The 13,307-nt window shown below is 42.5% G+C and overlaps 1 protein-coding gene across 4 annotated transcripts in view; it reads right to left on the bottom strand.

Moving 5' to 3' along the window:
* Positions 1–12,201, bottom strand: part of gsk3ba (glycogen synthase kinase 3 beta, genome duplicate a) — a 42,218-nt gene extending 30,017 nt beyond the window's left edge. For 2 of the 4 annotated variants that reach the window (XM_051959420.1, XM_051959423.1), the window contains exon 1: positions 11,307–12,200. In XM_051959420.1, the coding sequence (XP_051815380.1) occupies positions 11,307–11,394 (88 nt within the window). In that variant the 5' untranslated portion in view covers positions 11,395–12,200. Of the gene's footprint in view, positions 1–11,306 lie in introns of all 4 variants that reach the window. The other 2 variants (XM_051959422.1, XM_051959421.1) reach the window with 2 other exon arrangements.
* Between the last annotated feature and the right edge of the window lie 1,106 nt (positions 12,202–13,307).

The raw sequence follows: 13,307 nt of genomic DNA, 5'->3' as shown, positions 1-13,307 counted from the left end.
AAATTTGAGGTGACAAAGGTTTTTTTTGTTTGTTTTTTTGGTTGACAACACCTTTACCAAGGTAATTTAAAGAAATGCCACAACTGACAGTGATTTTCTTGGTCTGTAATCGTGTTTTCTAATAAGCAATCAGTCGATAAAATGTCAAATAATAGTAGAAATGGCCAGTCCATTCTTCAAAGTGTGAAAAAAAATAAGATTTTTTGCTTGCTGTACATTCCAAAAGCCAACAGTGTACCATAGAAAACAAAGTTTGGACTCCAAACTCTAGACCAGGATATTCTTCATCCTTTTATGTGGCCTCTGGTGGTTGCTTGGTTTGTAGATGTGAATCATAGGAGCAGACACACTGTGAGAATTTGGTTCTGAACAGTCTGACAATGTCACTTTTTTGTTCTGGAGGCTGTTTTGGACACCGAACTTCCAACAGACACGTCTCATAATGTGATTTATTTCTACTATTTCTGACTTGTGACCGAAGACTTCCCCAAGTTTCTCAACTTTTGTTTTATACAACCCAAAAATCCCACATGTAAATGCCTCACACTGCCTCTCCCTTACTCCTCTCTGTAGTAGTATCAAGGGCTAAAGTCCACACCAGCTGGCTGTCGAAACAATGACCGGGCAGGAGTGTGCGTCACAAGTTACAACTACAGCTTCTGCATCTCCACTCTTTGAATGCCTCTGGAGGTAACCCCAACACCTCCGCACAACCAACAACACCTGAATCCTCTCCAAATCAGCTTCTCATGAGCATATCCTTTCACACAAACACCAGCAGAGGAGCCTAAACAAATGCAAGAACACTGAACATAGCTTTACCTCTAATTTTAAGTGAGTTTTGGAGATCGTCAGCAGCAGCAGCTCATGGTGTGAGCAAAATCATGTTGATGGATGGATTAGAGCTGCCTGGCTGTTCCAGATCCTGGTGTTATTTAGCAGCGAGCTCATGCAGCGTGCAGTGTTAGCAGGACACCTCCACATGGAGGACGCTGGCAGGCCACGGTGTCCTGTCCACGACGGGTGGATGTGGCCGTGTCATGCCGGCTTCTGGCAAAACACTAGCTTCTAAGTCGTCTGCGTGAGTGTTTTCGTTAAACAATCTGCTTATGTTGATTAACGCTGCAGGGTTTGATTTATTTTAAAGCCGTAATTTTGACTCGGATTGTAACAGATAGAGTGGACGTTCCCTGGTCTTTTCCATCTCATACTCACTGGCTGGCTGGGCTTATTTTCCAGCAGGATTATTGATTTTCATGCCTGCACGTGCACATGCTCGCTCAAGCGAAACGCTCAGGGTTCAACCAGGACAGAAAATAATAATTTATGCAAGTGTGTGTTGCACTATTCGTGTGTTTTCCACCGTTTATTTTGAAGAGTCCAGGTACTGAAGATCACAATCAAAGAGCAGGGAAAGGATGTGGGAAAACAGGTGAAAAGGCCTGAGGAAGCAGAAAGACCTTCTCTCTCCAGGACAGAGTCTAGAAAGAGAAACCGAAGAAGGATTCTGTAACGACTGAAATAGACTTTCCAAGAGCGTCTGCGTGTGTGTGAGAGAGAGAGAAAGGAATAAAACTCTGCCTACATATTCCAGCAGGGCCATTTCTATGACGCCTCTGCACTTCCTCAAACCGTGAGAAAAGTCTGCACATTCTCTCACGCACACAGACGAACGCATAGAGCTCACAGTGAGATCCAACACTGGTGTAAAACGGCAAGAAATAAGAATGTATTTGAAATTGCTTTTTTCTTTTGCATTGTCACTGGTTGATTGTAAGCCTATACGAAGCGCAACCTTTCACACACTAATCTGGAAAAGCCTCAAATCCTTTTCATTATCTGTCAATCTTCACACAGACTTCTCTTCATTTTATAATAGTAGGAAACTGTCATGGGAAATAAACAGCAAATGAAGGATTACCTTCTTTAGAAGCCAGAGACGCCTTTTTATTCTAATAAATAATCCTCAGGATGGAACCATTAGAAAATTAAATGTTAAAATCATCCCCTGGAACATGGAAAGCGTCCCCTAAATCATAATGAAACAAACATGAAATTCACAGCAGTTACTGAGAAATCACTGAAAGCACAAACACCTTGCACCGTGAGCTTGCGAGTGTTGCCATGGTTACTGTCAATCAGCCTGCCGCTGGAATACAACCGGTGTAAGAAATCACAGAGCGTTGCTTCATGTGCATATGCCGTGTTGCTCAGATGCAAAGTGGCACAAGAGAGATGGCTGTTGCAACTTTTAGCCAGAGGCATCAATATTCAATTCAGGTCACCAGACTAGTTCAGGTCGCAACTGAATATGGCTAACGCGTGCACACAGTGGGGCAAAGCAGCGCTAATGTCGAGCAGCTAGAGGATAAAAGCAGGGCTGGGGATCATTTTAAAGGCATTATGGAGGATGTGTTTTTTTGTTTAATTTGTCTGATTCACATAAAATGAATATACTGACCTTCAGTGGACTTGTATGTATGGTCTCTAAAAGAATTAAAAAAAAAAAAAAAAGACTGTGGACATGGCAGGACCTGAAAAACATCAGCCAATCAAAGTGCTCGGACCGAGGCGTTTGTTTTGCTCCCTTTCCTGTCAATCAAAAATCTTCCGGCTCAGGCCTAGTTACGTAGATTACGTACGCCTTGGACTTACGCGTTTTCTGTATGTGTTGCTTTGGTATAGCTTCGTAGTTAGCTGGCGACTTGTTTTGCTCATCTCTTTTTACATAATGGCAGCTAAAGATCCAGGGGGACCCAGCCGTAAAAGACAACTTCACGAGTGCTACGCAAGTTTCTGGATGGGGGCGTTTCTTCGTAAATGTTAAGAGGGGGGAGGTTAGAGTGGGGTGAGGGAGAGGTTGTATGTGGGCATGCGCATGCTAGGTTCAAAGTCGTAGGAAATTAAATCTCCTCTAATGCCTTTAAGTTTGATACAGACACCGCAATGTCTTTCTATAAAGGCTGTCACTCAACGACGCATGCAAAAAGTCTTAAATTCATCTGTGTTTGTGTAAATATGAATGGCTTAAAGCAGAGGTGTCAAATTCATTTTAGTTCAGAATAACAAGTGGGCCGAACCAACAAAATCACAGCATAATAACCTATAAATAACCACAACTCCAAATCCTTTCAGGGTATCTGCAGGTTTCAGCAAGTCAAATTTAAGACTTTTTAAGACCTTTTTAATGCCGTCTTGAATTAAATTTAAGACTGAAATTTTTTTTTAAAATCCTATAAATACAAGCGATGGTTAGGGATCCCGCTGTACTAGAACCTCAATGAAACATCACACGAAAAAGATCGCCAATCCCCTCATTTGAGGTGTAGGATTGATGTTTCACCACAGTGTTCAAGATCCATAACACCTCGGATTTGAGTGTTGCTGTCCCACCAAAGATAACCGTCAGGTCAGTGCTGCTAGCACCGGCGGTAGCAGCACCGGTAGCAGCGGCGGTTGTTGTTGTTAGCTGGGGCGCTGGACCCACACAAAAATGAGAGATGCCCGGCGTTTGTTTTTGACTCTCTGTCGCCATTTTATGCTTAGCGCCCTGCATGTGCGATTCGACCGCTTTAATTCCCATGGTGCCGAGTTTGAAATCCTTCTTGCAAAGAATGCACCTGGCCTCCTCGAGATTGGCAACGGGTTTCAACCAGCTTTGAAACCGACTGTCCTCCAGCCAACACTGCTTAAACTTGCACTTACCCATCCTGACTGACCGGTGACGCGAAGAAGAAAGGAAAAAAGGAGTCTGCGCGCGACTGAAATTAAACTTCCGGCGCAACTTTTACGTTATTCAAAGTCCCCCTGAGTAAAAAAACAGACCCGACAATTTAAGACCACTGACTACTGTATTTAAGGAATTTCTAATGAATTTAAGACATTCTAATGCCTTAATTTTAGATACACGAATTTAAGACTTTTTAATACTTTTTAAGGATCCGCGGGTACCCTGCCTTTGTTTTAGTGCAACATGGTACGTTTTGAAAATGTTCATGTTTAAGGAATTTTCTTTTTACCAAAACATTATGAACAACATGGAAAATAAGTTCAATTTCAATATTATTATGCCTCAGTTTATCATTTACACATTACAACTACCAGATTACAGAGTATCTAAAAATTAATAAAACATTTAGTCACAGGTATCTGGAAATGAATGATACAGTATGACAAAAGTCAGACAAAAAAAGAAAAAATGCAACAAAAATGGACAAAATAACACAAAAATGAGATGCAAAATGACACTAAACAACAAAAAACAAGACAAAAGGCACAAAACAAAACAAAGAACAGCCAAAAAATGGGACAAAAAATGGACAAATGGCACAAGCGAGACAAAAAAAGACACAAAATGATGAAAACAAGACAAAAAAATGACACGACAAAAACGAGAGAAAAATGAAAAAGCGAGAAACAAAATGACAAAAAATATAGACAAACAACACAAGCAAAACAAAAAGGAAACACAAAATGACAAAAATATGAGACAACAAAACAAGTCAGACAAAACAAACAACAAAAAGACAAAATATCACAAAAATGAGACACAAAATGACAAATGAACCATAAGCAATATAGTATATTTTGGGAACAAAACAACTTATCATAGTCTACAAATTATTTTAAATTTATAAAAAAAAATTTGAATTTGCAGTTGATGTCTTTTCTGTAATTTTTACACTTTACTAAGTCGTCCAATCCGGCCCGTGGGCCCCATGTTTGACACCCCTGCCTTAAAGTATATTCTGCACTTTCTGCCATGAATTTCTGCTCACACAAATAAAAAATAAGGTGCTACAGATTCTATGAAGTTTATTACATGCTCGCAAAAGTACAAGTTTGTGAAATGATGTCGAAAAGCTTAAAACACTGAAGATAAATCATCATTCCTCTGTGATGGAGTGTGAACTGTTTGGTGATTCAGATTCTGGGTGTACTTCAGTGACACACACAGCGTGGGAACTTTTAAGTGCCGAGTCTCACAGTTTTCTGCCTTTCTGCCAAGTCTTGGTGTGACCTGGCAAATTTTTATTCACACCTTCATTCAGGATTTTTTTTCTGCCACAATTACAACTTTTCTCCAGGCGCTGACACACTCAGAGCTCAGAATCTTACTCAAACTGTGTTTTGCTGTTCACTCATTCTGGCATGTACGATCCCACAGTTCAAGCTACATACCTAAATAATGCAACATTATTGAAAACTGTGCTGAGATACAGTGTTGCCTTGACATAGATGGTCATCATCTCAGTCGAATGCTTCACTTTTCACTTGCAAGATTCTGGATCATTAACTTTCTGGGTGCATTTTTCACATTTGTATGGCACAGAAGACAAAATAACGACATTAGGTTGTATAAAGTCAATGAGCGTCCCATTTAGAAGCACTATAAGGGTAATAATTTACCATGGTAATCATGTAGTGGTAATAAAATTCATCAGATATTTACTGCAGGGTGAAGGAAGGTTTTCACACCATTCATGTGGCATCACTACAAGTGAACGTCACACAATGAGAACCTGCCAAATTAATTGCCTGCCACGTGTTCACTGCTCTCAGAAATATGGCATACAATCACTTCCATATATAATATTACATGTACTCGGTATCAATCGAAATTAGACTCTTTTTTTCCCCCTCTCTTTATGTAGGGCCAATACCGGTGCAAATTATTGGTAATCAGGGCGATATTTGGAAAGGATACACATTAGATGTGATATTTTAAATGGGAAATGGTCTGTATTTATATAGCGCTTTACTATACCTGCAAGGTACCCAAAGTGCTTTACATGATACATCACATTCAGCCATTCACACACACATTCATACACTGATGGCAGAAGCTGCCATGCAAGGCGCTAACCACGACCCACTAGGAACAATTAGGGGTTAGGTGTCTTGCTCAGGGACACCTCGACATGAGCACGACGGGCCGAGGATCGAACCGGCAACCCTCCGGTTGCAAGATGGGCACTCTATCCACTGAGCCATGCTGCCCCATATTTTATTGGCCCACTGATATTAACTGCATGGCATTGGCATAAAAATGCAATATCGGTCAATATCATTATCGGGTGTTTTTTTTTACCTATCATGAAAACTGATATCTGAATGTCTGGATTTTGTCGGCATTTATCGGTGCACAAATTTTCCAACAGCATTGTGAAACCTGTACCACATATATCGGTATTAGTTGATATCAGAATCAGAATTTGAGAGTTGGCCAATATCGGCATATCGGTTATTGACAAAAAAGTCAATATCGGGCATCCCTAATAACTAATTTTCTTCATTAATAAGAATGACTATAACTGAATATGTAAAACACATACAGGACTGATTAAATTAGGATGCTTTTCTCTGTTTATGTGGGATCCACCAAGATTGATCAGTTTGTCTTCTGCAGTCTTTTCTATTCTCTTCGTCTTTCATATGTTCTATCACCTTTATTGTCCAATAAGGTCCACATTTTAAAGCATGATTAATGACTGTTTTCCAGACTCTGTTTCAGGGTGTAATTTGTGGCTGTCCTCTAACTTAGCCGCTAACTGTTAGCATAGCCTTAGCCACTGTGAGAGCAGCTACTGGTTTGTGACAACGGCTCGTGTTTCTTGTTCAGTTATTGTTCACATGGCTGCATCAGACCTGAAGTAGCACATTTAGTTTATCAATAATCGGTTCATAGAAATACCATTAATATAAATAGATAAAGCATAAAACCATGCCAATCACAAAAATGACAAATATCTGTCAAAATATATCCACCATACTGATCGTCATTCTATCCCCAACATGTACTATAATGTGAATTCAGACCAGAGGATGACATTATAAATAGGGATGTCCAATATTCGCTTTTTTGCTAATAACCGATATACCAATATAGTCCAACTCTCAACTTCCTATTCTGATATGAACCGATACCGATATATGCGGGTTATTGAACTAATTTTAGCTAACATCACATATCTGCTGTGGTGGAATTCACACATCATGACTAATTTTATTGTGATGCCTCATTGGATGCATTCTAGAATGCAACAGAGCTTCCAAATGTAAACATTGTCTTTGAAAAATAAGAAAACTACTTCAACTTAAGTCATGGAAAAAATGCCATATCTATGTTATTTTTTTAATCATCTAATAATTTCTCCCTCCCTCAATAAGTCCAATGAATGCCAGCAAAATCCAGGCAATATTTTACCGGTTTTCATGACAGGCAAAAAATAAATAAAAATCGATAACGATATTGACCAATATTACATTTTTATGCCAATATCACTGGGCTGATATTATCAGACACTTCCTTAATTATAAACAATTCAATCACTTCAGAATGTCATAACCACGTTCACCTGGCTTATGACAGCGGACACATCTACGGTAGATAAAGGATAGAGAAACAATTGAAATGGTTGCTGCTATCAGATCTAGATGACATTAGTTAAAATTGTATTTAGACATATTTTTGTAACCTTCATTCATTCGGGGTAGTTTCACTGACATGCATCCTCTCTTTTGACAGGAACACCCTGATGACATTCGCACCAGGATGCTGACTAGTCCAACCACAGCCGACCTGCTGGTCACTGAACAGCTTCCTGCCAGTCTGAGGAATCTCACTCGGCCACCACTGCCCACATGCCTGGTCTGTGCCACCAGCAGAAGCATGTACACACTGTGTCGGTGCACACCGTCACGCAAAGTGCAAAGTGTCTGGCCCCTGTCGTAAAGCTGATGAGATAATTGCTGGAATATCCAGTCGTAGGAATGCCACCACTGATACAGAGCAAAAAGCAGCATCGAGACGGGAGAGTTTCTATGACCAGACACGATGTGGGCACAGAGATTTTGGAGATGAGATTGGCGTGCAGCCTGTAGAGCCTCAGCTCCACAGTCCTGCCACCACGCCGACTACACCCAGCAGACTGAGCGGAGATTGATCATCTTCCTCTTACGCTTCCCCTCAAAACTCAGCCCTCTGTTGAAAATCCTGAGCGATTCTGGTGGCTCTTGTCTTGTCTGCGAGCCCCGCTGTTTCATTTGGAATCAAAGAGTATAATTAGTTCATTTTGTTCCCATCATCGCTTTCTGAAATGTGAGAGAGGGACAGAAAGAGGCAGAGAGATCTGCAGCTTTGAAATGCTAAACAAGCCGCTCATTGTTCTTGGCCAGCTGCCTCACCCCCCAAAAAACAAAACCTAAGAGTGCTCATGTGGGTGTGTGAATATAAGTATGTATGTATGTGTGTGTGTGAGTGTGTGTGTGTTTCCGTCTGCATGTGTGGGAGGGGTCGGAGTGTTCTCTCCAGGATCATACAGCTGCTTAGGATCATCAGCCAAGTTATTTGCACACAAATGAGCATAAGTGTGTGTGTGTGTGTGTGTGTGTGTGTGTGTGTGTGTGTGTGTGTGTGTGTGTGTGTGTGTGTGTGTGTGTGTGTACGTGCTATGTGATGGTGGAGGTCGGGGTGATGGTAGATGACATACTGGAGGGAGAAATAAACAAGTCAAGGTGGATTCCAACAAAGTACCATGGTGCTACATAAAAGTCAATCATGACTGCATATTTTGTACCTATGAAAGAAAAATCTGATTGATTTAAATTTAAAAAAAAATAAAAAGAAAATACCAGAAGTAGAACTAAAGTTTCTGAAGCCACTTGTTTCAGAGAAATCCACTATTTTCACAAAAGTAACCATTTCTCTACATTACAGTAGAGCTGAACATGGTATGATTCTGATCAGCTTAAAGAATTTATCCGGGCAAAAAGGCCCAAAATTAGCTGGTTCCTTCACCCAAGATGTGAAAATTATACTTTTTAACAGCAGTGAACTCAATAAGTTTGCAATTAATAGTCAGACAAAACAACCACACTGAAGACACTCATCATCTCAGCTTTAAGGAATCTGTCATGGGGCATTTTTCACCATTTGTTTTTTTACAATTTGAAGATCTAAATGATAACTAAATATTACCAAATAAACTGTTGAGCAGCATCCTTAAGCCTCATAATCTTGCCTAATTAGTCGCAAAGTGCCTGCTCAGAGGACGATTGGATTCTTTTGTTTTTTTTGCTGAAATATAATAGACATCTTCCTAAAATTGAACCACACCAAACCAAACCTTGGCCTAGGCAGGGGTAGAACCACATGATCTGGTCAGCTGAGGATGTAGGCGATTTTACCAGAGGTGGGCAGCATCATGAGGAGAGGATTTAGGCAAAAAAAAAAATCTTTGACAAAAACTGACATCAGCCATTATTTTAGGAAGGTGACGATATTATATTATCTTGACCTTACTGTGCCCCGAGATGGCTTACACTGGGTATTAGATAAATAATACTTAATTGCTACTTAGCGATATTATTTGGTGATTTTATGCTGCTTTTAGACTGAACTTTGATCCATTGATTGCCATCAGATTGCCAAGCAGAAGAAGAATGAAAATCACTGTCAGTTCACTCAGAATTTCAAAAACTGTACATTTAACTGGAATCCAACCTTTGAAACCAGACGACAACAACATTTATACTGGAGTACAACACGTTGCTGTCAACTTTTCAACCACAATCCATTATTATGATGGCAAAACGGAGCCGAACAAACCCACAACTGACAGCTGGTGTTCCCGTTTTCTTGAGTGTCACCAGCTACTTTCCTTGTTGTACATCATCCCAATGCCTCCTGTATAAAATCCAACTTGAGAGATCATCGCGTGAACTGCTTCATGCATTGACATCTCACCAGGAGGGACATCTGAGCAATCAACGGCTGCACTTTCCTCTACGGGGCTGGACGCCACCTGTTTGTAGAAATCCAATTATTTAACGCTCATTAAATTGGGCGACTCCAGGTTCAGCCTTTTAAGACTGGTAATTATGGAGTGACGAACCAGATGAGCCTCTAGGAGTAAAAGGGGAAAAAAATCAGGCTGAAAAAGCATGGCAAAAGAATAATAACTTCTACAACGTTAAACCCAGCAAGGTCAGACTCGCATTTTCTGCTAATTCAGTGGCTTATGTCTGAAAAACAATCAGGCCAAACACGTGGTCCTCAAGTTCTTACACATAGCTGACCTACTGACAAAACATTTCTATACACTGAGAAGCATTTCCCCTGCCCTTTTCCATTTCGATCACACTGACAGGGACGCTCCAGAACCTCCATACTAGTATCTGGGGCAAGGCGAGTATTAGGTTTGGGGCTGGAGTGCATCTCATTGCTTCTGTGTGTGTCATCATCCACTAAGTGGTTTCCAGTGCCAAGGCCCAGAAGAGAGCTTCAGCCTCGGGCCTCACCCCAACACCACACATCATGATCACATCACAGCCCTGGAGCACCACCGCTATTCCTCGACATGCACGTCTGTTCACCTCACACACACCCAAATGTGTGCAAGATAAGACAAAGGTGCTGTAAGTGTTCAAATTTCATTCATTTGTCTGATAAATTAGAATTGAGGTCACTGGAATGCAGACTTCTGGACAGGTGGAGCAGTTCCTGATGTGAGTAAGCTCCTATCTGCAGCCTCTGGCACACACACACATTAATTAGATGGGATTCTGACACAGCAGCAGAGGTGATACAAAGCAGAAATTGGATGAACTACATGTGTCCAGCGTTGACAGCCTCCCTGGTAGGCCCTGACAGTCGCATGGCTCCATCTCTGCAGCCGGTCTATAACCAGCCTCGGGCTCGGTGCCACTGAGGCTTCACAGAACAGGATACTGTGTGTCACACTTCCTCCGGGCGTCGCGACGTCTAATTTCGACATAGAAACAGGAGCAGCAGAAACCAGCCCTTTCCAGGATCGCGTCAGTCAACCACGGGCGCACCTTCCTGCTTTGACAGTTGCGTAATAAACCGGCCCTATCGCTTTAACTCCATTACGCATACGTGTAGTAACGCCGCTATGAGATCTACTGTAATCTACCTTCAAGTGGAACAATAATCACAAAAACAAAGAAAGGAGAGGGACTGAGTGTTTTTGTGTGTGTGACCTGGGCCGGTGCCAGCTCTACCTCGCTGTTGGCCCGGCCCTGCCCGGCGCGGCCTGCTCACCCTGGTCAGGCTGACCGGACCCGGGGCGGCGCGTCAGAGCGCGGCGGTGTGCGCTCACGGCACCGTCTGTGACACAGATACATGACAGGGCTAGGCTACCGGGGAAGCTAACAGCGGTGCTAGCTTGACACATTTCCAGCCCGGTCAGCGAGGAGGCATTTATCAAGCCTCTAGTAGCCCCACGCTGGGCCTTGGTGCATGCAGAAAAAGGTGCTCTAGAATTACATGGGGGTGTACTTACTGCTGACTTTCATGCTGCCGAAAGCGGAGGGCTGCGGCACTGGTTTGCAGCTCTCCGCGAAGGATGTGGTCCTGGGCCGACCCGACATGATCCGATTCCTTTTCAGATTCTCTCGACTCGGAGACAGTGACTCGCTAAACGGCAGGACAGGACGACTCGCCGAACCTTCTCATCCAAAAGGGATGACAGTAAATGAATGTGAGCGGAATTCACAGGGAGGACAGGCAGAAAGAGCTCCCTTTATTCCACGATCCTTCACTCTGCTTGGTATCGCCTAATAAACTACCCTTTTCTTTATTAGCAGACGGCCGATCAGAGCATCATTTCTTCCGTGTATTCCAGGTTTTCTTTCTTTCAGCGGGCCTCTGAAGACACGTCTCCGACTAAAATAGTCATGAATCTGGCCTCTCCCTGTGGCCCCCTCGGTTTAAAAGCAAAAAAAGCGATTTCTTTTCAGCACGCGGAATCAGTTTGACAAAGAGTTCAGATACGGATCCGGCGCGGATCACTGCTAAATGCGGCGTTTTCTGGATGAATCGGGACACATGCAGCTCCTCTTCATATCCCGATGTTGAGGCTCAATGATCCGACTGCCATGGCGGCTCCCTCGCTATACCCTAGCCTACAGACCGTCCAACGGAAAATCTGCCAGTTGCCACAGTCTTGAACAACCAATTCTCTGGCCCAACGCAAAATCCGGCCACGCTGCTGTCAAATTACGGCGTCTTCAAGGAGCCCCGGAGGCAGCGAGCTCCTCACAAAATGATGGTCTTTAGGTACAGATTGCGACGATACTGAATTTCTTTTTCTTTTTTTATTCCTTCCCCATAGGTTTCGGGCTCGCAGTCTTTGTCGCTGCGCATGTGAGCTGCGCCGTTTGCGTAAAACCTTCGAAGGACCGCTGCGTCTTCATCCAAACCGGTTCACGCTGCTGACGCAAGCCGCGGCTCAGAATTGGAGAACTGTGAACGCGCAAACGGTGAATCTGGGGTGGCCGAATGAGCCAATCAGAGAGGGTATCCTTCAGAAATGGGCGTTAACAAGGGGGTTACGACGGGCCAATCAGAGCGCCGCTCCGGAGCACCACATGGCATAATTTGCTCGGTGCCGCCTTCCCCCGACTTCAAAGGCTTTTCCCCACGCCGCGACAGGGACACGGAGCGGATCCGCGCCCAGGATTGATGGGTTTCTCCGCCAATGGAGCTCCAGCGGCAGACTGTCAGTTCAAATGGACCCAGCTGTCACAGAGCACCGGTGGTCATGCAGCACTGTTGCTATGTTGGTTACAAACGCCAATCCTCCACCTCACTCCAACACTTTTCACTGAACGCATCCCTCTGAGACATCCATCTAATTATGCTGCTTCTTATTTCTGACCATGTGTACCTCTGCATGGCTGAGCTGTCACTGCAGCTCTTCATCCAGGTTCATTTGTCATCCTTATCTTTCCATTTTAACTGGTTTATAAATGGTCTTGCTCAGTTTGTAAAGAACGTGAAGCTGCACCGTGTTTATGAAGAATCCAAATAGTAAAGTTTTGTTCAGCCCCAAGCTACCTGAATTATGTATAAATACATATTGCATATATCATTGGCTACTGAAGGCTATGTAGTAGCATTGCTGAAAGTTATGTTTTACATTACATTCTCTATTACCAATCCCATTCTAATTTAACATATTTGATTTATTTGTTCAATTTATTCTGAGTTTGTAGCACAGATTGCAGAGAATATTTCATTGTGCAATGCTGGATAAAGCTAAACCTTAAAAATTCCTTTGGCTAAGGATTTCTATCTCTAATTTGTGCTTTTTATCTTATTTATTTTTATATACATTCTATTTTTCAATTCACACTGCACTTTAAGCTGCACTGTGTATAAAAAATGCAACAAATAAAGTTCTATTGTGAAAATTCAGTCCCACACTACCTCAATTCTTTGAATTATATACCGCACGTATAATTTGCTACTACAGGCATGTGGTATTGGTATTATGGCTCAG

This window comes from Acanthochromis polyacanthus, chromosome 14, assembly GCF_021347895.1.
Source record: "Acanthochromis polyacanthus isolate Apoly-LR-REF ecotype Palm Island chromosome 14, KAUST_Apoly_ChrSc, whole genome shotgun sequence".
Lineage (NCBI taxonomy): Eukaryota > Metazoa > Chordata > Actinopteri > Pomacentridae > Acanthochromis > Acanthochromis polyacanthus.
This window is presented reverse-complemented; position numbering and strand designations above follow the sequence as displayed.